The sequence below is a fragment of the Lynx canadensis genome, chromosome F1, assembly GCF_007474595.2.
Source record: "Lynx canadensis isolate LIC74 chromosome F1, mLynCan4.pri.v2, whole genome shotgun sequence".
Lineage (NCBI taxonomy): Eukaryota > Metazoa > Chordata > Mammalia > Carnivora > Felidae > Lynx > Lynx canadensis.
Window position 1 is genome coordinate 4,823,564 of NC_044319.2, and position 27,146 is coordinate 4,850,709.

The 27,146-nt window shown below is 42.5% G+C and overlaps 1 protein-coding gene across 2 annotated transcripts in view; it reads right to left on the bottom strand.

Annotated features, from left to right (window-relative positions):
• Window positions 1-2,710: 2,710 nt before the first annotated feature.
• Window positions 2,711-27,146, bottom strand: part of EFCAB2 (EF-hand calcium binding domain 2) — a 132,064-nt gene continuing 107,628 nt past the window's right edge. Inside the window, exons 4-8 of one of the 2 annotated variants that reach the window (XR_003965856.1) lie at window positions 9,178-9,257; window positions 8,028-8,070; window positions 7,863-7,929; window positions 3,802-4,212; window positions 3,236-3,315 (exon numbers count right to left, since the gene is read on the bottom strand). Coding sequence is in view for 1 of the 2 variants with exons in the window: in XM_030302217.1 (XP_030158077.1) it covers window positions 3,200-3,315; window positions 7,863-7,929; window positions 8,028-8,070; window positions 9,178-9,257 (306 nt within the window). In the remaining variant the exon portion in view is untranslated. Of the gene's footprint in view, window positions 3,316-3,801; window positions 4,213-7,862; window positions 7,930-8,027; window positions 8,071-9,177; window positions 9,258-27,146 lie in introns of both variants that reach the window. The other variant, XM_030302217.1, reaches the window with a different exon arrangement.

The following is a 27,146-nucleotide window of genomic DNA, read 5'->3' on the forward strand; positions in this document are numbered from 1 at the left end:
GCTACCACTGGTACACATTTTTCCATCTTTATTTAATTTTTTTGCAGTTTATTTTTTATTTTGAGAGAGAGAGAACCAGCAGGGAGGGGCGGGGAGGCGGGGGACAGAGGATCTGAAGCAGGCTCTGCGCTGACAGCAGAGAGCCCGACGCGGGGCTCAAACTCACGGACTGTGAGGTCCTGACCTGGGCCGAAGTCAGAGCTTAACTGACTGAGCCGCACAGGCACCCCTGCATCCTCCGTCTTTAACTTCCCTGCCCTCGCTACAGCCTTGAGATCCTTGCGATCCTCTCCCACTTGGCTTCCTGACGCTTCTCTCCTGCTTTCCCCCCTCAGGCTTCTCCTGCCCAGTCTCTCGTCGGCCCCTCCTCCCCTGCCCTCCCTTAAGTGCTGACCTTCCCCTTGGGCTCTGACCCTCTTCCCTTCCGAAATCCAAGTCTCTTGCCAGATTTTCCTCTTACTGATCCAACTGGTTGTTGGATGTATCGCTCCTCAAGCCCTAGACGTCCACCGCCAAGCTCGCCATTTTGCCCACCAACCCTGACTTGCTTCCTGGATTTCCTAGCTGAATTCGTGGCTCTACGATCTGCCCGCTGTCCAAGTCAGAAACCTGGGACTCCGGCCAGACTTTTCCCCACCTATGTCCTTCCACCAGCCACGTCGTTTACCAGCTGGTCTCTCTGCTTCTTTCTAGTCTCGACTCCCCCGGATCTATTTTCTATGCTACTTACAAATGCTCTTTCTCGATGATCACCAGAAAAAGTCGAAATTCTAACACTAAGACCCTAACTGCACGCCTAACCCAATATCCTCAAGGATACAGCCCCCGTCTACCGCCCCAACTTCATCTTTCATCATGTTCCCCCAAATCCACACCAAACACACTACACCACCTTAAGTTCCCAGATTGCTTCATGTTTCATGACACCCCCAGGGTTTTTGCACTCACTGGTCCCCTGTGGAAATACCCCGTGTCCTGCCACCAGCTCAGTAAACTACTTGTCTTTACCGTAGGTGTTACCTACTCTGGGACGCCTTCTCTGCTCACCAGACCCTCTCCTCTCCCGGAAACTCACCCGCCAGGCTGAGTGAGCCACCCCTCTTTTACACTTCCATAGCCCCCTAAATGTGCCCCAGCCTGAAATGTGGTTGTTGACTGACTTGCAGATCTCCTTCACTAAACAGGGACCTCGATCAGTTGGGGACCTCGATCGGTTGGGGACCTCGATTAGTTAGGGACAGCGCCACCTTGCCCCTCTAGTTCCTAACACACCAAGAATACTCAGTAAATGTTTCATGAATGAATGGACAAATAGTCACAGTTTCTTGGGTAGCAGCCCCTCTCTTGCATGCCTAAGAGGAAGAATCATAAGCAACATCAAATGTTTATGTGTGTGTGTGTGTGTGTACACACACATGTAGGGGTGAAGCATCTTTAAATAGAGATCACTGTGGGGGGCGCCTGAGTGGCTCAGTCGGTTGAGCATCTGACTTCAGCTCAGGTCACGATCTCGGTTTGAGCCCCGCATCAGGCTCTATGTGGACAGCTCAGAGCCTGGAACCTGCTTCGGATTCTGTGTCTCCCTTTCTCTCTGCCCCTCCCCCGCTCGTTCTCCCTCTCTCTCTCTCTCTCTCTCTCAAAAATAAACATTAAAAAAAATAAAAATTTGCATGGATGGAACTAGAGGGTATTATGCTAAGCGAAATTAGTCAGAGAAAGACAAATACCATATGGCTTCACTCATATGAGGACTTTAAGAGACAAAACAGATGAACATAAGGGAAGGGAAGCAAAAATAATATAAAAACAGGGAGGGGGACAAAACATAAGAGACTCTTAAATATGGAGAACAAACTGAGGGTTCCTAGAGGGGTTGTGGGAGGGGGGCTGGGCTCAATGGGTCAGGGGCACTAAGGAATCTACTCCTGAAATCACTGTTGCACTATATGCTAACTAATTTGGATGTAAATTTAAAAAATTATAAACAATTTTAAAATAATAATAAAAATGTTTTAAATAATAAAAATTTAAAAAATAAAAAAATACAGAGAGATCCCTGTGTGTGTAATGCATGCACATGAAAGGCTAGACAGGTTATGGGAGACATTCATTTTCCTTTGCCTTATTTCCCCCTTTGCTTGTAAGTTCCTGGGCCTTTCTCCATCATGATTCCTTGTGTTCAGATAACTTTATTCTGCTCTTTCAACAGCTATACCTCCTGCACACCACAGAATTTCTCGATATTCTCACTCAGTAGTCAGGACAATACTCTCACGGCAGCTATCGTGAACAGGTAAGAACTCTAAAGACAGAAGAGAATTGCTACTTCCTCGCATTATCAATTTCCATTCAGTCTTCTTTTTTTAATTTTTTTTTTAACATTTATTCATTTTTGAGAGACAGAGAAAGCGTGAGCAGGGGAGGGGGAGAGAGAGAGACAGAGTGAGAGTGGGATGGGGCAGAAAGCGAGGGAGACACAGAATCCAAAGCAGGCTCCAGGCTTCGAGCTGTCCGCACAGAGCCCGACACGCCGACACGGGGCTTGAACCCGCGAGCCTCAAAATCATGACCTGAGCCGAAGTGGGACGTTTAACCGACTGAGCCACCCAGGCGCCCCTCCATTCAGTTCTCTCCTCTCTACATTCAATTACCTCAACTCCTTTAGCTGGGTTAATATCATGTCAAATGAGACTTATAATCGACACTCATAAGCAATTAATTATCAATATTTATTTCAATCACGCCCCTTCCACGTTCAGATGCCAAAGCATTAGTTGTTTGTGGCTTTCCCCATGCTACTACTCATTTTCGGTTTGTGCTCATTCTGCCCCATTCCAAGATCCTTCTATGCCAAACCTGGGGTCATTCTGGTCATTCTTCATTTTTTCAGCTTAATTAATTGGAAGGTCACCTGAGTTTTATTGCGGGGAAATTAACAACGATCCACGGATAATGTTAAAACGTTTTAAGAACAAGCTTTAAAATAATTAGCAATTTGTCATTCCATAAGGCTAGACCACACCAAATAAATCTGTGTTTTACAGCGTAATGATCATCTTTAAAGAACAAAGTGTCTTGAAATAGTTGTTACTGGGCATTAATTAGCATATACAGGAATTATAAGATAAAACGCGAAATTCACAAGGACAAGCCATTTTTAAAATCAGCCTCTCAGTTAGAAATTAAGTCTTCAAGGCACTTAACTTTCATCTATCACCATCATTGCTATATAGTCCTTGTAATGAACTGAATTCGATTCTGGATCAATTGCAGCAGACAACATTTCTTCCATTTCCTCCTGAGAGAAAGGCTCACCTGGGAAGGACAAGAAGGGAAATTCATCATTTACGATCCTCTGATCTTTTTCTTTCTCTTTCCGCCGACCAGCTTAATCGCCAGGGAGCCCCCCAGGTCCCCGCCGTGTCGCTGGTTCCTCTCCCTGGGGCCCCGGAGCCAGCACATCACGACCGTCCAGACACTCAAACAGCAGGCAGTTGTACTCCTGGCCGACTTGGGACTTAGTCTGCCTTGCAGACATCATAGCTCAAGTGACCTATAACATCGATCACTCCAGCCAGAACAGCGGGAGAACATTAAGACCCCCCTGAATAAGGTTGCTTATTTATTTAAATTAAAACTATTGGAATTGCCTTCACCCGAAGGCTCACTTTTCTAGGGAGTCTAATCATTATATTGAGCAAGGCCGTGACGAAGGGATTAAACGGGCGTGATGCAAAATTGCTGAAGAGAAGTGAAGTCTCTTCAAAATTGCTGAAGTGAGGTCTCTGAATACTCCCTGACCAGCTCGACCAGCTTCATGATGCCAGCTGAACCCACGGACAGATGCCACTCATCCTCCGGGTCAAAACGGTCCTCTCTATTATAGTCTGGCCCAGCGTTGCTGTCATACGAAACCAAAAGTTGCAGAGAAAATCTGTGGATTTTGCTGGATCCAGGTAACAGCTGAGGGTCATCTTGGACCCTGATGCCACCAAGATGAGAAGCAAACTCAGGAGGAATGCCGGAAAGGTTGCCAACTACTTAAGAAAGAACTTTGTCCTGATATTAAGCAAAAATACAGAAACGTCCAAATCGCCACTTTCCCCCAAAAGACGCTTCTCTGAGCCGGTGAGTTACTAAGGCCTGAGGATCACTTATCTTCCGAGTTTTTCACCTGCCACGACACACGATGTTTTCCAGGTCGGAATCCAGCTAAAATCACAGAAATCATTCAAGTGGGGATCGTGAGGACAATGATAACAGATTATCAAACAAGGGCAATGTGTCGAGTTCTCAAAACCGTACTTACATCCTGAGAAAAGACAGAACGCTTACACAGCCTAACATCTTTCTTACACCTGATTAAATGGAAACTCCACTGCCAATGAACTCCGATGGGCACCGTGGAGGTCCTGCACAGAGCACTGGTAACAGCCACGTGTTGAGACGCACGAAGTTAACCTCCCAAGCGCCTCACAAGACGAAAGGATGGCTGCCCCACTTACAGAAGAGGAACCGGCGCACAGAGACGCGAGGCCACCCGCCCCGGCCAGTGAGTGGCAGAGCCGGGATCTGGGTGCCGTAGTCCAGCTCAAGGTCCATGACCTCGAGGACTACACTCGACCGCTCAGAACACGGCGCTGCTCACAGTACAATCCAGAAGGCAGTCACACCGCTTCCGTGGGCAAGGAAGGAGGTACACAGTGTTTGGTTAAGGACAGGAACGGAATAGCTTAATGATTAAAAGCACAATCTTGCGGGGGCGCCTGGGTGGCTCAGTCGGTTAAGCGTCTGACTCTTGATTTCAGTTCAGGTCATGATCTCATGCGAGATCATGTCCCGCATCAGGCTCTATGCTGACAGCGTGCAGCCTGCTTGGGATTCTCTCTCTCTCTCTCTCTCTCTCTGTCTCTCAATGAATAAATAAACTTTTTTTTTTTTTTTTAAAGCACAATCTTGGGAGGCAGACTACCTGGGTTCAAATGCTTAGCTGTCTCATTAACTTTAAGATCCGGGGCGAATCACTTAAGCTCTCTGTGTCTCAGTTTTCCTCCCTGCGAAATGGAGAAGATAATCACGGCAGCCATCTAATGCGGTTGTTATGAGGACTCAACATGTTATTATCTAACTAACACTTAGAACATTCTGGCACACAGGTGGCAACATGTATTTGTTGAAACAAAGTTTTGGAGACCTTCCCTGCTGCTAAATACTGTCTGACACCATCACACGCCTGGACGTCTTTCAGGAATTTGGTTCGCTGCGGCTTATCATGTGTTTCATATGACGTCCCGGGCAGCCAGAATGCATCTTCCCAACCTAATAGTCTGTGGATGTTGTGAAACATCCCCTTATCTCTGTGTCCGAGGCAGTCTGCTTCTGATATCTCGGTGTCAGTCAACAGCATTCCCGTGACACCCATCATCCGAGTCAAGGCCCTGTTACTCCTGCCTCACTCCCACCTTTGTTCCCTACGTGCTGTTACTCATCGAGACCCACGGATCCTGCTGTAAACAGGCCTACTGTACCTCTCTCTCTTTTTTTTTCAGTTTATTTATTTTTGAGAGAGAGAGAGAGAGAGAGAGAGAGCCCGTGAGTGGGGGAGGGGCAGAGAGACGACACAGAAGATCCGAAGCGGGCTCTGTGATGACAGCACAGAACCCAACGCGGGGCTTGAACTCAAGAACCGTGAGATCATGACCTGAGCGGAAGTCGGACTCTTAACCGACTGAGCCACCCGGGGGGCCCCCTGTACCCATCTCTCCTTTCCATTCCGCCTGCTGGCTCCAGACTAACCTCGCTAGGGCACCTTCCCAAAGCTGCAGTAGCCTCCTGACCTTACTTGTCCAACAAACCGCCAGCACCAGACTGGCCTTCCAACAATCCCTCCTGCCCCGTAAGGACCATCTGTTCAACACCCCGCCATGCTCCTGTGGTGCCCACAGGGTGAGTCCCGAGCCCTGAGCCCAGGCCTCAACAGGCTAGCCCACAGATCTACCCAGGGTTGGCTCCTGCTGTTGGCCAGCAAGGCCCCCAGGCGCTCTCCCCTCACAGTCTCCGTGATACGGAGATATCACGCTCACTTCCGCCTCCCCACCTCCCCACCTGTTGTCAGTACCTATCTCTCTCCATCGGGCCCCTTCACGAATCCTTCTTTCATCGGCTCATTCATTTATTTTTTATTTTTTTTTAAATGTTTATTTATTATGGAGAGACAGAGAGACACAGAGCATGAGCAGGGGAGGGGTAGAGAGAGGGGGAGACACAGAATCCGAAGCGGGCTCCAGGCTCCGAGCCGTCCGCACAGAGCCCGACGCGGGGCTCGAACTCACCAACCGTGAGATCATGACCCGAGCCCAAGTCAGTTGCTTAACCCACTGAGCCACCCAGGCGCCCCTGCTCATTCCTTTAATAATTCAACCCACATTTGTTGAGACTTACTGTGGCGGGGGGGTGGGGCTATAACGCATAAGACTTTACTGTTGCTCTCAGGGCACCTGGGTGGCTCAGTCTGTTGAGCATCTGACCTTGGCTCAGATCTCCCGGTTTGTGAGTTTGAGCCCCGAGTCGGGCTCTGTGCTGACGGCTCAGGGCCTGGAACCTGCTTCAGATTCCGTGTCTGCCTCTCTCCCTGCCTCTCCCCCGATCGTGCTCTGTCTCTCTCTCTCTCTCAAAGATAGATAAACATTAAAAACAATTTTTTGAAGATATTTGTTACAGTGTCACAAGAGTGCTTGGTGGCAGCCGTGACAGCCAAGTCATTCTTGTCCTCGTTGCCCGTAGCCTCACCTCGTGGTGGGTCAGGTCAGCGTGGCCCAACCAGCTGTGCCGGTGGACAGTCTTGGTCTCCAGTCCTCACAGTCACTTGCACTTTTGGTTCTGTCTCTAGTGATGGCAACTGTGCATCATGCGGGACTCAACCCGCAAACCAGCGAACGGAACAAAGGAGACAGAACCCTAACCTCATATGGGAGGAAGGAACGTGACCCAGGTGGGCACGGTTTCAGGAGAGTGACCATCAGGCCACAGAAGTCCAAGGAAGACGAACTTACACATCCGCCTGAGCAGAGAGAGTGCCTCAAGAAAACAGTGTTATGGGTAACCGGGCATGTGTAGGTCAAGGTCAAAGCAAATACAGAACGCCGCCAGCATAAAGAACTGGAAGTTTCCGTGTGAATTCTATTCAACTGAGTCTGTATTATCTGTAAGTTCATCAACTGAAAAGCTCTTTGAAAAGGAATTTTACCATAACCTAATTCAAATCTTCAATCTAGTCACAGGCACTGATTTATAGTTGATAGTTCATGTTTTCCAAGGGCGTAGCTTTTATTCTGAAAATACTCTAAGCGAATGGAGTGCCTTCAATTTGTAGAAGTTTCATCATACGTTACAAAATCCTATACAGCAACTGTCACTCTCCCCTTAACCCACCCTTTGTCCTCTTACCCCCACAAAACAGAACCCATTCCAAAACCAAAATAACAGTAGTCAATAACTCTTTGAACCAGAATGATTGATTTAAAAGCATCTCCTAGGGGCGCCTGGATGACTCAGTCAGTTGAGCATCCGACTTTGGCTCAGGTCGTGATCTCGCGGTTCGTGGGTTCGAGCCCCGCGTCGGGCTCTGTGCTGACAGCTCAGAGCCTGGAGCCTGCTTCGGATTCTGGGTCTCCCTCTCTCTCTGCCCCTCCCCTGCTCACACATTCTCTCTCTCTCTCTCTCTCTCTCGCTCTCTCTCAAAAATAAATATTAAAAAATTTTTAATAATGAAAGCATCCCCTAGAATTTTTCCATAATTGTTGTTAAATTATTAATCACTTAAATAAGTCACAGTTTAAAAAGAAGTAATAAATCACTCTTACCTTCTTCAGTCATATATTTGATCAGTTCTTCCTTCAAAAGAAACCCACGTTTAGATGGATCTAATACCTAAAAGAAAAGGTGGATATTGTATGTTTGGTTTGGTGAATAAATTCCATATGATGAATTTTTCACATAAATACATATAAAATCTGGAGCTTACACACCTCAAACGCTCGAAGAAGGATATCCTCTGGAATTGGTCTGTATCTAATTATGCAGTAAAGGGAGCAAATGTCACAGTATTTAGCTCAGTCTCTACACAATAAACGATCACAGAGAACAAAATAGCAGCTGCTCATATACAAGGATAATAGTACTTCCCTCACTGAAACAGTTTTGGATTTCGAGATATGAAAGTCGAAAGCGCTTCACACCCAAAGAAAATATTTAGTTCAAAATCACGTGATGTTATCTATTCATCTTTTTCACCATGATGAAAATCCACTTCTCGGGAAATAAAATTTCTACAGTAAACCAACTGGGGTAAGCTAACGCTACACGGCCTTTAGAAGAGTAATTAGGGTTAAGTCTCAGTGATGATTCAAAACAGAAGATAATAAATCTGTTGTTGGTTTATGCTTTTGGTAGCCTTTTGCCTCTGTAATTACACTTTGCTTATCAGATTAGTATAAACATGGTTGATATTTCTAAGCATATGCCAAATGGCCGTTCAGAATGCAGTGACTGGGGCGCCTGGGTGGCTCAGTCAGTCAAGTGTCCAGCTCTTGGCTTCGGCTCAGGTCACGATCTCACAGTTTGTGAGTTCGAGGCCTGCATCGGGCTCCACGCTGTCAGTGCCGAGCCTGCTTGGGATTCTCTCTCCCTCCCTCTCTCTCTGGTCCTCCCTTACTTGTCTCACTCTCTCTCTCTCCCCCCACCCGCCTTTTTCTTTCTCTCTCAAAATAAATAAATAAACTTAAAAAAATAATTAAAAAAAAAGTATAGTGAAAAGTCAGAAGGAAGCTATCCCAGGATAAACACTGGTTGGTTGAATAAAATATACAAAATGAGGGGCGCCTGGGTGGCTCAGTCGGTTGAGCGTCCGACTTCGGCTCAGGTCATGATCGCACAGTTCGTGGGTTCGAGCCCCGCCTCGGGCTCTGTGTTGACCTCTTGCTCAGAGCCTGGAGCCTGCTTCAGATTCTGTGTCTCCTTCTCTCTCTGCCCCTCCCCCGCTCACGCTTTGTCTCTGTTTCTCAAAAATAAATATAAAAAAAATTTTTTTTAAAAAGAATATACAAAGTGAAAAAGCCAAGTGTTTTTAAATTAAGATAATTCTAATCACTACCTCCACAACTGCATGTACCCTCTTACCTTCTTTCCAGGAGTACTTCAGTCATCACTGGAAGAAATTTTTCAAATCGAATGTATCCAGTGGGTTCTTCTTCCTCTACCTAAACATTCCATAATGAATAGCCATGTAAAACAAAAAGAAAAGAAAAGAAAAGAAAAAATAATAGCCATGTATTACTTCAGCAAGTGTACTGAGCAACTCCTTTTCCAAGCACTGTGCCAAGTGCGAGGGATTTGATAATGAGCATACTTGGGTACGGTCCCTGCTCGTAGAGCTTATATTCATTAGTGGAGACCCATATTAATCAAAAAACAACAGAGCTGAGTGTCTGATTATAAACAATGAAGTGAAGGAGAATGGGTCTATTAGAGCATAGAGCAAAGGGCAGTTGTAGGTCAGATCAGGAAAGGCACTCACGAGGAAATCACACTGGAGCTGATTTATAAAGGGTGAGTAGAAGGTACTTCGACAAAGCCAGCAGAGACGAGACTCCACGTAGAGGAAACAGGATGCACTAAGACCCCGTGGAAGCCAGGAGGCTGAAGGGGGGGGGTGCTCGGGAGCAAGATGGAGGACGTTTCCAGATGAAGCTGGAGGGAGAGACAGGAACCGGAGCTTGCTGGGTCTTATCGTCCATGAAAGTGACTCTAGTTGTCATCCTAAGACCAACGGGAGATCCCCGAAGGCCTCGTAGATGTGCGTGTGTGTAAATGATCACACTGGTTGGGGGCAAGGCGGCTTCTGCCGTGGGCTCAGCAGCTGTGACAGAGTTTGGAATAGAGTGGTGGCCATGACAAAGAAGTGGATGGTTTCAAGAAAGATTTAAGAAGTAAAAGTAATAGGGCAGAGCTGCATCTATTATGGGCAGAGATGGGAACCAAGAGAGGAGTCAAGGACTCTGACTTGCAGAGACGGGATGCAGTGATGCTCTCCCCTGTGATGAGGAACACCGGAGAAGGGCCCTGATTAGGGGACCAATCATGTCTCAAGGACCAGAGTACATATCAAATCACCATAATATTTACTAAATGCCCACATGGTTAATGAAACTTTGTTATACCACTGCTAAATAAAACACTACACCCGAGGAAGAGAAATTTGGGTACCTGGCACTGTCAAATGAGAGACTCCCACACATAGGTTCAACGTCAACGGTGTGGCCGAACAAAACACTATTGATCTTAACTTTCATGTCAGGCTACTTACGAGGAGCTGTAAATTTTCCACTCCTTTTCAAAAGTCCTATTAAAAGGCTCATAGATCCCAATTCAACACAGGACCTTTTAACAGATTCATTCTTTGAACAAAAAATAAGAAATCTATAGGTTGCTGCTAAGTGGAACACACTGCGGTCCCGATGACAACTATTTTTTAATGTTTATACTAGAAGCTCAGAGGCTCACCTGGTATGAGCGGAGCCCTCGGACTCCACTATCAACAGAAAATGTCACCCATCTCATGACACAATGATACTTCGGACTCTCTGAGCCCGTCAATACGCAAACAATTGTCTCAGCAGCTGCCTCTCGGTACAAGGCGAGATTTTGCAAATTAATGTTCATCTGGCTCCGATGTGTTTGAGTAGCACCGTGACTCCCAACCCCGGGAGCCTCTTAAAAATCAAATGTCGATCTCATGAGACTACCTTTGGAGGGATAATTTTTAAATTAAAATGGCGAGTTTCTATGCTGATCACTTTACCAATTTGCTCCAGAAGCCGGGGCGATCAATGGCTTGCCTCCCTCTCTCCGCATCCCCCACAAATAAATCACCGTGGAGCAAACAGTCTCGACCTTGAAAGATCAAAACTCCTCTATATTTTATGAGCATCCTCATCAATCTACAAATGGTCTGGAGGTTCTCCAAAGCTCAGCTCTATAGCTCACTCTGTCCACCACATGAGAATTCACAACACGTAGCATGTGCCCCGTAAGGCTCTCCTGGCTCCCACCTGATTTCCACAATCCCCCTGGGGGCTCGCAACGCTGGGGCGAAAACTGCAATCATTCTGGTCCGATCTATCTGTGAGAGCCAAAACTGCACAAAAACAGCAAGTTAAAGCAGATCTCCAGCGAACCAGGATGGCAGGAGATGCATACATTTTATTTTATTTTTAAGATGGATAATGAATAAACAGAGGACTTACGGTTAAAAAGTAAGAAGAAAAATAAAGAAGTCCACCTTCAACTTGGGCAGAATGTGAAAATCTTTCTATGACCCAACACTGTCCTCTAGAGGCCACATCTCATCCATTCTTTTGTACACAAAGATGCAGAAGCAATGGCATAAAAACGATGCAATTAAATAATAATTCTTTTTTTTAATGTTTTATTTATTTTTGAGAGAGAGAGACAGAGCACAAGCAAGGGAGGGGTGAAGAGAGGGGGAGACACAGAATCCAAAGCTGGATCCAGGCTCCGAGCTGCCAGCACAGAGCCCGACGCGGGACTCGAACCCACGAACAGGGGGATCATGACCTGAGCCAAAGTCAGACGCTCAACCGACTGAGCCACTTGGGTGCCCCATTTATATGATAATTCTAAATGAATAGTATTAATAAACTGTTTTGGACTAAAAACTATTTTGTATTAGAGAAGGTTTTTTAGCATTTAAAACAACTTTTTTATCTTAGAATAGTTTTAGATTTAGAGCAAAGCTGTGAAGATAGTACACGGTTCCCATATACCCCCACCCATTTTCCCCTATTGTTAATCCTTCCACTTCCATGGCACAATGCTAGTTGGCTCATTGTCACAATTAATGAAGTGATATTAATACATCAGTATTCGGTAAACTCTATGCTTTATTTGGATTCCATTCATTTTTCTAAAAGTCATTTTTATTTGTTTTTAATTTTTTAAATGTGTATTTATTTTTAAGAGAGAGAGAGAGAGAGAGAGAGAGAGCATGAGTGGAGGAGGGGCGAAGAGAGAAGGGGATGGGGCTCGAACTCATGAACCGTGAGATCATGACCTGAGCCAAAGTTGGATGCTCAACCGACGGAGCCACCCCAGGTGCCCCTAAAAGTCATTTTGAAAATATGGTATATTTTTCTATCATAAAGAAGAAACCAGAAGGGAAGGGAGGAATCTGGAAATACGAATGGGGAGAGGGAAGGCTAAGATGTGGTTCTGTTATTTCTGGTGTAGGACAAGCTAGTTAATGTTACGAGGCCACAAGTAAGATAGGACAAAAATACTATGTTCTAGAAATGTTATGCGATAATGGCTCAAAGGTTATTTAGACCCACATACTAAAACGCCATTAAGATTTCATAGAAACAGGGGTGCTTGGGTGGCTCAGTTGGTTAAGCATCCAACTTCGGCTCAGGTCATGATCTCACAGTTTGTGTTTCAAGCCCTGCATCAGGCTCTGTGCTGACAGCTCAGAGCCCGGAGCCTGCTTTAGATTCTGTGTCTCCCTCTCTCTCTGCCCCTCCCCTGCTCATGCTCTGTCTGTCTCTCTTTCTGAAAAATAAATAAAAACATTAAAAAAAAGATTTAATAGAAATATATCAAATATCGAATTATATATGTGTGGGGGGAGGTGTAGAAGGAGGATATATCCACAGGTATAGAGAGAGACAGAATGACTTGTGGGTTGAGTTGTGTCCTCCCCAAATTCCTATGTTGGAGTCCTAATGGCCATACCTCAGAATGTGATTTATGTGGAGAGAGGGTATTTACAGAGGTGATCAAGTTAAAATGACTGGTGTCCTTATAAAAGGGGGAAATTTAAACAGAAAAACATGCACACAGGGAGAATGCCATGTGAACCTGAAGACCGCTATCTCCAAGCCACAGAGAAAGGCCTGGAATAGATCCTTCCCTCACAGACCAGAAGGAAACAACCCAGCCCATGCCTTGACTTTGTACATCTAGCCCGCAGGACTGTCAGATAATAAATTCCTGTCGTCTAAGTTACTGTTTGTGGTACTCTTATCACAGTAACCCTACCAAACACACACACACACACACACACACACACACACACATTCTAAGTATGCATGATACATTGTAACCCAAAGACTTTGAATCCCTATCAAGCTTAAGTTCCTATACTTACCAACTGGAAATTAACAAAGCAGATATTCTAAATTCAGAACTGATTTTACAGAGCTGATATGGAGAAAATAACACAGCCCAGACCTACTTTCTCCAAGAGAAAACTCAATTAACTGACTTATGGGGCCCCCAGGTGGCTCAGGCGGTGAAGCATCCGACTTTGGCTCAGGTCACGATCTCACAGTCCTTGAGTTCCAGCCCTGCTTGGGGCTCTGTGCTGACAGCTCAGAGCCTGGAGCCTGCTTCGGATTCTGTGTCTCCCTCTCTCTCTCTGCCCCTCCTCTGCTCATGCTCTGTCTCTCTCTGTCTCAGAAATAAATAAACATAAAAAAATTTAAATCAATAACCTGACTTATAATGAAGTGAACTCAAGAAGGACTCCCATGTTACAGCAGACATGTTGGGAAAAACTAGGAATTCATTGCCATTTCTTCATTCAACCAAAGTCATACTGGGAAAACACTTCTCTTTGTATTGGGAAGTTTCTTTAAAAAATAGATGTTGCCTTTCTCACGGAAAAATATCAACATATTCACCATGTTAGACCAAGGATAGTTTAAAATATTCTGACCAACACACCCCTTCGCGTCCTCACCTGTAACAGGGCAAGTGGCCGGTTTATCTCACACAGTTGCTGTGAAGTTTACATGAGATGATATGAGGTGTTCTGTGAACTGTGAACCTCTCTTTTTTTTTAATTTAATTAAATTAATTTATTTATTGGGGGGGGGGGGCAGAGAGAGAGGGAGAGAGAGAGAATCCCAAGCAGGCTCTGCAAGGTCAGTGCAGAGCCCAATGCGGGGCTCGAACCCACGAACCAGGAGATCGTGACCTGAGCCGAAACCAAGAGTCGGACGCCCAACCGACTGAGCCACCCAGGCGCCCCAACCGTGAGTCTCTTGTTATGAGTATGATGATTTCTATCAAGAGGGCGCGCACATCTGGTTCTGTATCGTGCAATGACATCTTCTAAAAGAATCCATGTCTGGTGCTGAGATCTCAAGCACGCCCTCCCGGCCCCACCAAACAGACCTAACTTGTTCATACGGGAGTTTGGTCCTACCTTCCACCTGTAGATGCCACAGGGTGTGTGGTGAGAACGTACTCCATTGCTAGGCTCACCTAGTGCCTTGTGCCCGGCCCCGGCCCCCGCCTAGAGGACAGGGCGTGCGCTCCCCCTCTGCTGTCTCCCTCTGTGCCTCTGTGGGCCGACTGGCAGGACAGGGGGAGAGTAACAGCCAGCCACCAAACACGTCCCTCCTCTTCAAAAGACAAAAAGAAAGCAAACAAATACATCATGTTAGCACCGACAGGGATGAGGCAAAGTCCGGTACAATCTGGTTTGTTTCAGCTACGAGGAGGGCTAATGTACGGAAAAGGAGGTCACAACTGGCAAGCGGCCTGGGCAGCATTTGTGAAGACGTAATAAACCCCTTTGTAGGAAGATCCCCCCGCTACCACCACACCTGCAGACATCCCAGTCTCTCTGCACCCTCTCCCCGGCATGAAGAAGTCTCAGTAAATATGGATGGTGTGGGATTTTTATAAACATCGCCATGTATCTCAGTCTCGAAGCATGGGGCAAATACGGTTTCTCACCCCACTTTGGCCAAAGTCAATTGTCTTCATGTATTTTGCTCCTGCAGAAAGTCGGACACAGGGAGGTGAAGTGCCCACCTTGTCCATAATTCGGTCAGGTGCTTTGATGGGACCACAGCCCAGAGTTCTCTGCCCCCAGAGTGAAATCATCTTTATTCCCACAGTGAAATCATCAGGCCATCCCTTTTCTCATTAAAGCATTATTTATTTTAATGCTGAACTCACTGAGTAGGTGCAATAAAACACACAGTGAAAATTCATTTCTCCCCAGTGACACAACGCTCAGTCAATAAATTGAACGATTTCATGCTTCACAAAAGCAAGATAATATCAGTAGTTAATATGGTTTATAAAGCACCTACATTTCACCTAGTTCCAGGTCACCAAAGAAGATATATGTACCATTTTTTAACTCTTTGTGGTTAAAAAATAAAAACAAAAACCAGGAGATATTTCAAGTTAGGCTCCAAATACCACATATCCAAATTCTGATACAAATCATGACTCAAAGCAAAAAAAGAAAAAAGTACAATTTAGAAAGTATTTCTCTACCTTGGACGGAATATTTTATTAACAAAAATTCATTGGCATTTGCCAAAAAAAAATCTTTACGAATGAAAAATCTTAAAGCCACCTACTTTAGGGGCTCCTGGGTGGCTCAGTCGGTTGAGCGTTCGACTTCGGCTCAGGTCATGATCTCGCGGCTCACGAGTTTGAGTCTCATGTCTCACTCTGTGCTGACAGCTCAGAGCCTGGAGCCTGCTTCAGATTCTTTGTCTCCCTCTCTCTTTGCCCTTCCCCTGCTCATTCTCTGTCTCTGTCTCTCTCTCAAAAATAAACATTTAAAAAAATATAATAAAAAGCCACCTACTTAAGAAAATTTGTTTACTCCAAAACAGTCCAGAGACTATTGTACAAAAATCAGGATATGTGTTTGGGTTATAAATTATTTATTAAGGTAAGTATCCAAAAAAAGTTGGAATGAACCAACCATCAGAGATGCTAAGAATCGTCAGGTAGCTAAGCCAGATCATTACGTTCCCTTCCAACTGAGTGTTTCTAGAACTTGAGGTTATGCAGGCATCAATGGCTATCAATTTCCCCATTTTATCCTCTTGTAGCGGGGGAGGCGTTAAGGGGTTCCAGCTAAACTAACGGTACTACAAGAATACAGTCATGTTAAAAACAGGCATACGAAAATAATATGGAAGGAAGTGCACTACAATATTACAATGATTATATTACGGTGATGGATTATTGGAAAGGATTTTCCTCTATTTCTTTAAAAATTTTCTATAATGTATTACTTACTTTATCACAATAAACATTGAAATAAAAACTTGTATTAGTCTCTTGTCATGGTTGGTTTATATAAAATGATGAAAGGTATTTATATTACATATTTGTGTAAGAGACGGAAAACGACACTTACTGACCGATTTCTCTGGGTTTTGTTTCCTGCTGTTGACCGCTGCTTTCGTACCATTTACTGTCGTTCTTCTAGCTACAGATAAGTGATAATCTCAGTGTATTCTTTGTGCAACACAATCCTCTCAACACCCCACTCCCCTCCCCCACCGCCATTTACCTATTTTCATTCAGAAATCATGGCTGGTAGCCATTTCTAGATAATCTCCGAAGTACCTCTCGGTCTACAAATCTTTACCTCCGGCATCTAACATTAGCACAAATTAGAGCAGATCTACTTCTTTCCCCCACCTCCTCCAATGCCAAGGTGTTGAGGAAAAATAACAGATAACAATATTTCACGTCACCAGCTACTTCACAATCAGAACATAATTATCCCCACCCGTTCCCAATCTCTGACACAGTTGGATTCCGAACGATGTGACATCTCAGGGCTCATCTGGAAACGAGAATGATGTAGTTAAGGTCCAGGCTGATGGAAATCCCCACTGGAATTTTTGTGAATTATGCAGATTTTACTCTACTAACGAGACAGCCATTTCTGAAGTTTCAAAGAAAATATTTCTGAGGATACTTAACCAATTAAAAATAATGAGAAACCGTGATTTGGGACCTTTGGGGCTTGTGGTACGTCCGGTATGGTAAGGTATTTTTCATCCAAGATGAAAAATGCAGGAAATGACTCAGTAGAATCATTACATTGTTGTAACTGGTTACTAGGGAATATTTGACACATTGACATCATAAAGGCTTCTCACCACTATTAATTTAACATTAAATCACTGACCACAGAAAATGCAACTGAACATTCATTTATGGGTGAGTTTCTTCATTTAGCAAAATGAAGAGGACTGAATACAATCTCGAATATTTTAATGCCTATGTATTTACATTTTCGATGTTCACAAATTTAAATGGTTTGAAACTATCCCGAGCCCAATTAGGATGGGGTTTCTTCAGTTGTCTTGTGTCTCTGAATGCCTGACACCCAGCACATAGTAAATGCTTGATAATTATTTGTCGAATGAATGATGACCAGTTCACAGGAGTTTTTAATTACTTTTACTTCCCGTAAACTTGGAATTTTTGAGCACATGAATCAGACCTATAGTAAGTATCTCTGCGGTGCTTTGTAAGCCTAATCTCCACATTTGCTACTATTCTGATAATAGGTCTTACCAGTAGAGTCTAGAAAGTATCAGAGGCAGAAGAGAAGGTGTCAGAAACACAATTATAACCAGACTATTGCTCAGGCCCACAGCAAACAGGAGAGCAGTTTCTTGAACCAGTACACGTCGGGCTTTGTTCTACATGCTAAGGATGCAATGGTGTACGAGGCATAAGCTTTGCGCCTTCAAGGAGTTTCTATCACAAAAGCGAGAGACAGACACATAAATAGAGAACTTCAGATCGTGTTGAATACTACTGACAAAACACAAAGGCTTGTATCATCAAGTCAGATTCACCAGAATCCGAGATCTTACCTAGTATCAAACTTCCAAGAACAGAGATTCACAAGGCACAGGTAAAACATGGGGCAGTTCAGGATGGCAGCATCATCTGCGAGATGCTTTCTTTCTTGCCACATTAGGACTCACTCTGGTCCAGATCTAAAACATAAGGTCTCTAAGTGCTGTGGGGACTTGGAAGAAGAGCACCCCAGAGCAGGGGTGAGAGCAAGAACAAAGACCTTGAATAGAAGCATGTAGGACATAGTCGAAAACAGCAAGGAAGCCAGCATGTGACCAAGGACAATGGCAGGAAGTGACAGACCTGATCCCTTAGGGCCTTGTAAGCTGTGCTAAGAAAAGTACTTTGGACTTTTTTCCTAAGTGATTTGGGGACCTCAGAAGAGGGGTTCCGAGCAGAGGAGTGGAGCACTCTGACGGACCTAACCTTGTTAACATCATCCTTCCTGACTGTAGTGTGAAGAGTAGACAGCAGGGGACCAAGTGCGGGAGCAGAGAGTTCAAAGGCCGCCATGGTTGTTCAGGGAGATTGGGACAGTGGCTTGGACCAAGGTGATGGGTATAGAAGTGGTAAGAAGGGGTCAGTGTATCATCTGAAGGCAGAATTTGTTGGTACAGTGTAAGGTGGATCTTTGTAAAGTCCAATTTCACGATCTCTGTTTTCTACCTTGTGAGTTTCGTCCAGCTGCGTTTATTATAATTGCTAATATCCTTATCTTGTGCTTTCTATGCACCCTGATTTTTCTATGCTTCTTTTTTAGTTATTTCCCACATTCTTTTTTTTTTTTAATTTTTTTTAACGTTTATTTATTTTTGAGACAGAGAGAGACAGAGCATGAATGGGGGAGGGTCAGAGAGAGGGAGACACAGAATCTGAAACAGGCTCCAGGCTCTGAGCTGTCAGCACAGAGCCCGACGCGGGGCTCGAACTCACGGACCGCGAGATCATGGCCTGAGCCGAAGTCGGCCGCTTAACCGATTGAGCCACCCAGGCGCCCCGTTATTTCCCACATTCTTTGGACTGACTGAAACCCCCTTGAATTCGTTTATCCTCTTTGTCAATTTGGAAGTGATACGTTCAACTTCTATTCTTTTTGTAGTTACCTTTAATATTTAAACACGCTTCCTTAATACAATCTAAAGTGTGTATTATATCATACATGCTATAATTGCTCAGTGTTCTAATTCTCACATTTAGCAAACCTTTTTTTCAAAGATTATTTAAGGATATCTCATTTAGATTTATTTTCATTTTCTCTGGATTATTACTGCTGCTTTCTGCTGAATGACTAATAAAATATCAATGGAAGTCTGGGTTAAGAAGGCAAAGTGCACACACGCATGTGACTTCAGTCCCTCTCGAACCTCATTAAAATTGCAGTAAAGGAATATATTTTTTAAACAATCACAAACCTTAGACAGGTAGACTAGGAGAGCATACAACAGCAATAAAATTTTGGAAGCTGGAAAGCAGATGGACGAGTAACAATGACCTAACAGACCCAGAAAACTGAACTCCAGCAGTAGGCCAAGAATTCTCAAAGAGCGGAGTTAAGGCAGAAGATTTTGGTATGAGAATCCTGGGCTCACTTCTCATCCCATGGATACAAATTGGCAACAACCACGTCAGTTGTATATAATCCAGAAAATGACTCAAACACTGGCAGACAGACTCTCCACAGCTAAATGTAGAAAAAAGGCTACATCAAAGAAGGGAGGAAGGGGCAGAGATACAGCTGGGAGCCTAACAGACATGCAGGACTGTCCGAGACTGTCCAGGGGAGGGAGGGACGCTGGGGACACAGAGAGGGAAGAGGAGAAGACCCCATGCCAGGTACCCAGGCACAAGGGACTCACACAAGGAAGACAACCCCTCCCCCATTCCCACCCCCCACAATATCTGGCTTTGAAAGCCAGAGAGGCCTAAGTTCGAAAGTTCTTACAATCAGTGGGGCTTAATACCTGGAACTTTAAAAATCAGCAGACTTGGCTCTAGGAGAGCCAGAGGGCAAGAGGAAGCTGGGTCTTCCCCCTTAAGGAGACACCACAACAAACAGCCCCTCTGACATACACCATAGAAGCAGCAGTTTGAAAAACACAGGGGTACACGGGAGGGAGATTTTTTTTTTAATTCCAGTACAGTCGACATACAATGTTATATTAGTTTCAGGTGTACAATATAGCGATCCAACAGTTCTATATATCACTCAGTGCTCATCATGATAAATGTACTCTTAATCTCCATTACCTATTTCACCCACCCCCCCCCCCCACCTCCTCTCTGGTAACCACCTCTTTGTTCTCTACAGTTAAGACTCTTTTTTGGTCTGTCTCTTTTTTTCTTTGTTCTTCTGTTTTGTTTCTTAAATTCCACATCAGAGTGAAATCATGTGGTATTTATTTGTATTTCTCTGATTGACCTATTTCACTTAGCATTATATTCTCTAGATACATCCATGTTGTTGCAAATGGCAAGATTACATTCTTTTTATGGCTGAATAGTATTCCATTATATACATACCACAGCTTCTTTATCCATTCATCTATCGATGGACACTTGGGTTGTTGCCATAATTTGGCTATTGTTAAGTAATGCTGCAATAAACATAGGGGTGCATATGCCTTTTTGAATAAATGTTTTCATATTCTTTGGCTAAATACCCAGCAGTGGAATTAATGGATCATATGTTAGTTTTATTTTTAATTTTTTGAGGAACCTCCGTACTGTTCTCCCCTGTGATTGCACCAGCTTGCATTCCCACCAACAGTGAACGAGGGTTTCTTCTCCACATCCTCACCAAACTTGTTGTTTCTTTTGTTTTTGATTTTAGCTATTCTGACACGTGTGAGGTGATATCTCATTGTTGTCTGGATTTGCATTTCCTTGATAGTAATACAATAATCCAGTTTAAAAATGGGCAGCAGACACGAACAGACATTTTTCCAAAGAAGACATCCAGAAGGTCAACAGACACATCAAAGAAATGAAAATGGAACGTTCTCAAAATATCTGTTAAATCCATCTGCTCCAATGTGTCATTCAAAGTCACTGTCTGCTTATTGATTTCTGTTTGGATGATCTGTCCATTGATGTAAACAGGGCATTAAAGTCCCCTACTATTTTTGCATTACCATTGATTAGTTCCTTTCTGTTTGTTAGTAGCTGCTTTATGTATTTGGGTGCTTCCATGTTGGTGCGTAAATATTTACAATTGTTAGATCTTCTTGTTGGATTGTCTCCTTTATGATTATATGGTGTCCTTCTTTGTCCCTTGTTACAGTCTTTGTTTTAAAGTCGATTTTGTCCTTTATATAACTATTGCTACCCTGGCTTTCTTTTCACTTCCATTTGCGTGATAAATGTTTTTCCATCCCTTCCCTTTAAATCTGCAGGTGTCTTTAGGTCTGAAATGGGTCACTTGTAGACAGCATATAGATGAGTCATGTTTTTTTACCCATTCCTTCACCCTATGTCTTTTGATTGGGGCATCTAGTCCATTTACGTTCAAACTAATTATTGATAGGTATGTATCTATTGCCATTTTGTTACTTGTTTTCCGGTTGTTTTTGTAGTTCATCTCTGTTCCTTTCTTCTCTCATGGTTTGCTGGCTTTCTTTAGTGATATACTTAGATTTCTTTCTCTTTATTTTTTGCATATCTATTACAGGTTTTTGATTTGTGGTTGCCATTAGTATTATATATAGCAGTCTATATTAAGTTGATGGTCACTTAAGTTTGAACCCATTCTTCACTCTTCTCCCCCCACTCCACATTTTATGCATATGGTGTCATACCTTACATCTTTTATTTTGTGAATCGCTTGACTGATTTTTACAGATACATTTAATGTTACTGCTTTTGTGCTTCCTACCTTTCTTATTCCTACTTATGGTCTTTCCTTTCCACTCAAAAAGTCCCTTTTAAATTTCTTATCAGGCTGACTTAATGGACATGAATTTCTTTAACTTTTGCTCGTCTGGGAAACTCTTAATCTCTTCTTCTATCCTGAATGAGAGCATTGCTGAATAGAGTATTCTTGGCTGCAGAATTTTTTTTCTTTCAGCACTTTGGATATATCATGACACTCCCTTCCGGCCTACAAAGTTTCTGCTGAAAAATCAGCTAATAACCTTATGAGGTTTCCCCTGTATGTTACTGCATTCTTTTCTCTGGCTGCTTTTAAATTTTTATCTTGATCACTACTTTTTGCCATCTTAATTACTATGTATTTTGGTATGGACATCTTTGGGTTGACTTTGTTGGGGGTTCTCTGTGGTTCCTGGATCTGGATTTCTCTTTCCTTCTCTAGATTCAGGAAGTTTTCAGCTATTATTTCTTCAAATAAATTTTCTATTCCTTTTTCTCTCTCTCCTCCTTCTGGGATCCCTATAATGTCAATGTTACTACACTTGATGGTGTCACTGAGTTCACTTAGTCTATTTTCATTTTGCATTTGTCCTTCTCTCTCCTGTTCAGCTTGATTGCTGTCCATTACTCTGTCCTACAGGTCACAGATCCATTCTTCTGTTTTCTCTAGTCTACTACCTATTCTCTCTTGTGGGTGTATTTTTCATTTCATTCATTGAGTTATTCGTCCCTGATTGGTTCTTTTTTATGTTTTCTATCTCTTCCTTGAGGGTCTCACTGAGGTCCTCCACTCTTTCTTCAAGGTCAGTGAGTATCGTTATGATTTTTATTTATTTTATTTTTTTATTTTATTTTATTCAATTCGATTTTATTTTATTTATTTAGAGAGAGAGAGCATGCGCAAGCAGGGGAGGGGCAGAGAGAAGGAGAAAGAGAGAATCCCAAGCAGTGGGATTCACACACTAACAGTGTGGAGCCTGATGCAGGGCGCAAACTCATGACCTGAGCCAAAACCAAGAGTCAGATGCGTAAGTGACTGAGCCACCCAGGCGCCCCCTGATTGGGCAAATCCTTTTAATATTGATTAAGATAATCATTGTTTATTGTGTTTGTTTGTTTTTTTGTGTGTGGTTCATGCTTTTTATGTCTTATCTAAGAAATGTTTGGCTAACCCAGTATCACAGGGTTTTCTCTCTTCTTCTAGAAATGTATAGTTTTAGCTCATCTATTCAGGTCTATGATCCACTTCAAGTTAACCTTTGTATGGAGTAAAAAGAGTGACAAATTTTGTGTTCTTTCTATTCAGATACCCATTTGCTGCTGCACTATTTATTGAAGTGATCATCCTTTCTTCATGGAATTACTTTGGCACCTTTGTGAGAGATGTATGGTTCTATTTCTGGATCCTCTGGTTTGTCCCATTGGTCTATATGTCTTTCAGTCCACAAATATCACACTGTCATGATTACTGTAGTTTTGCAGTGAATCTTGCAATCAGGTAGTGAAAGTCCACCCACCCTTGCCCTACATTTTCAAAATTATTTTGTTTATTCTAGGTCCTTTGCTTTTCCATTCAAATTTCAGAATCAACTTATAAATGTCTTTTAAAAAAAAAAGCCTGCTATGATTTTGAACACATACTGAATTCATCAAAGGACTGCCATCTTAACGATGTTGTTTTGCAATCCATGAACAGGTATATGTATCCTTTTAAATCTTAATTAATTTCTCTTTATAGTGTTTGCTGTTTTTAGTGTATAAGTCTTGCCTATATTTTGTTAGATGTATTGACTCTTCTATTCTAATGCTTTTTTAAATGGAGTTGTTTACTTGATTTCATTTTTCTTACCATTGATTTCTAATTATACAATTATGGGAATGCAAGCTGGTGTAGCCTCTCTGGAAAACAGTATGGAGCTTCCTAAAAAAATTAAAAATAGAACTACCCTATGACCCAGCAATTGCACTACTAGGCATTTATCCACAGGATACAGGTGTGCTGTTTCGAAGGGACACATGCACCCCCATGTTTATAGCAGCACTATCGACAACAGCCAAAGTACGGAAAGAGCCCAAATGTCCATCGATGGATGAATGGATAAGGAAGAGGTGGTATATATATACAATGGAGTATTACTCGGCAATCAAAAAGAATGAAATCTTGCCATTTGCAACTACGTGGATGGAACTGGAGGGTATTAAGCTAAGTGAAATTAGTCAGAGAAAGACAAATATCATATGACTTCACTCATATGAGGACTTTAAGAGACAAAATAGATGAACATAAGGGAAGGGAAACAAAAATAATATAAAAACAGGGAGGGGGGTAAAACATAAGAGACTCTTAAATATGGAAAACAGAGAGAGGGTTACTGGAGGGGTTGTGGGAGGGGGGAATGGGCTAAATGGGTAAGGGGCATTAAGGAATCTACTCCTGAAATCATTGTTGCACTATATGCTAACTAATTTGGATGTAAATTTAAAAAAATAAAATAAAATAAATAAAGAAGACATCTGGAAAAAAAAAAGAAATACAATTCATTTTTCATGTTGACCATGTAGCCTATGATCTGGCTAAATTCACACATTCTAGTGGCTTTTTGGTAACTCTCTTAGGATTTTCTCCATGAAAAATCATGTTGTCTGACATAGAAATAGTTTCACTTCTATTATTTTTATAATAATATTAAATATACTATATTAAATATTATAAAAATATATAAATATAGAAAATAATATAAATATAAAATAGTCTTTTACTATTTCTTCTTACCTTGTTGCACTAGCTAGGACTTCAAGTACAATGATGAACAGGAGTGATAAACACAGGCATCCATGCCTTGTTCACGATTTTAGGTAGAAAACACTGAGTGTCATCTTAGCCTTGAGTTTTCACAGCTGCCCTTGGCCAGATTGACAAGTTTCCTTTTATTCTTAGTTTGCTGAGTATTGTTATCTTCAGTGGGTATTGAATTTTTTCAAATTTTTTTTATGCATTTATTGAAATGATCATACAATTTATCGACTTTGTTCTCTTAATGTAGTAGATTACACTGATTCATGTTAAGCCAACCTTAAATTTCTGAGATAAACTCCACCTGCTCATGATGTATTATCCTTTATACGATATTGTTGAAATTGACTTGGTAAAATCATAGTAAGGACTTTTTACATCTATGTTAACAAGATCTGTAGTTTTCCTTTTTTTTGTAATACAATTGTCTGGTTTGAATATCACAGTAATACTAGCCTGGAAAGTGTTACCTCCCGTAATGTTTTCAGAAAGAATTTGGGGTAGAATTGGTACTATTTCTTCCATAAATGTTTGAAAAAAAATTCACTAGAGAACCCATCTGAACTTCTAGTTTTCTTTACGGGAAAGTTTTTAATTATAAATTTAATTTTCATAACTGATAGGGGGCTACTCAACTTCTCCACTTTTTCTTGGGTCAGTTTTGGTCATTTGTGTCTTGGTGAGCATGTCAGTTTCATCTAAGTTGCTGCACTTAGTGGCATAAAGCTGTCTCTTATTACCGTTTTCAAATGTCTGAAGGATAATGAAAAACCCTCCTCTAATCTAGATGTTGGTAATTTGTCTTGATTGTCTGAGCTACAAGTTTATCGGTTTTATTTGAAAAGACTAGTATTTTGCATTCAGGGATTTTCTCTGTCCATTTTCTAGTTCACTGATTGCTGCGCTTCACAATTTTTCTCCTTCTCTATATATTGGGTTTATGTTGCTCTTTTTTTCCTAGCTTCCTAAGATGAGAATTTAGATCATTAATTTTAGGTCTTTTTACTTTTCCAATGTGAACATTTAGAGTTGTAAACTGGCCTCCAAGCACTACTTTCCCTGAATCCCACGACGTTCGACGTGTTGCGCTTTCATCAACGTTCAGGGCAAAATGCTTTCTCACTCCCCTCGTGATTTCTTCTTTGATTCATGAATCGTTTTAGAAGTATGTTGCTTCGTTTCAAATATTTGAGGACTTCCTAGTTATCTTATTCTCAATTGATCTCTGGCTTCATTCCATTTTTTAAATCAGAGAACATATCCTGTATGATTTCGATTTTTTAAAATGTACTGAGATTTGTTTTATGGTCCAGCACTGAATATATCCTATTGAACATTCCATGGACACTTGGAAAGAACATGTATTATAGGTGTAGTGTCCTATAAATATCAGTTAGGCCAGAGTGGTTAATGGTGGTGTTGAGATTATCTCCATCTTTGCTGATATTTTAGGTAGTTGTTCTATCAATTACTTGAGAAGCTTGTTAAAATCTCCATCTATGGAACACAGACATTTATGATTTTTAATACCTTCCTGACGAATTGACCTTTTAAAAAAATGACTGTACAGTGTAATAATCTTATCAACATAGGTGTTATTTTCCAAACATCTCGTAGTTCTCCCTTCTAATTACTTTAAATTCTCCACAATTCCACTTGAGTTTGAACTTTGAACGCTGTAGACCTCTCCACGCCCTTCCCACTGGTATTGAGAGGCCACCATGTCCCCCCCACCCCCACCCCCGGCCCCAGCTCTCACATGGAAGAGCCTGGAAGGCTCTAACTCCATAGTAAAGGAAGAATGGTTTAATAACCTGTATGTCAATAAAATTTATACTAACCCTTCTTACGGCTGTTGGGTTTTGTGATATTCCAAGCGGGTAGAGATTATTTGGGGCAAGTTGCTAATTGTAGAATATGAAGTAGAGGGATCAATGCGGAGTGATTTTTAAATGATCTATTTCAAGAGAGACATCAGCTCTCCTATCGCTCCTCAGGAAGTGAGGGGCTGAGAGTATGTATCTACACTGAAATTTAAGTAAATGGCAACTAGAGAACTGAACATAGATTTTGATGTGGGTTTTTGTTTTTGAGAGAGAGAGAGAGGAAGGGAGGGAGGGAGGGACAAGCAGGGGGGAGGGGAAGAGTGAGAGGGAGAACCCCACGCAGGCTCCACGCCTAGCATGCAGCCTAATGCAGGGCTCGATCTGAAGACCATGAGATCATGACCTGAGCCAAAGTCAAGAGGCAGATGCTTAACCAACTGAGCCACCCAGGTGCCCTTCAATGTGTAGAATTTTAGAGCATTGTCACATGATTGTATTTTTTTATATTATTGCATTTTAAAGCAAATGAAGCAGATATAGTTTCATTTCTGAAACCATTACAGAGCATTTATCAATACAACATTCATCCTTATTCACCCACTATTTGGAGCTTTTTTTTTTTTTTTTTAATGTATTTGATACCTACAAATATCTATGTGCTTTTTTTCCCCCCTCAGTTATTTGGGAAACTTCAAAAAGGGTAGTCACACCCAAAGCTTCTTAAGCATCTTGCTATAATTTAATCTGAACAAACTGTTGTGCACAAATACAGAAAAACATATGTAGGGCTTAGATAGCATATTGCTATAATTCTTAAGCTTCTTAAGCATCTTGCTGTAATTTAATCTGAACAAACTGTTGCGCACAAATACAGAAAAACACATGTAGGGCTCAGATCGCACAGTGATCCCTCTTGGTCCAACTGTTCGAAACGTGTAATT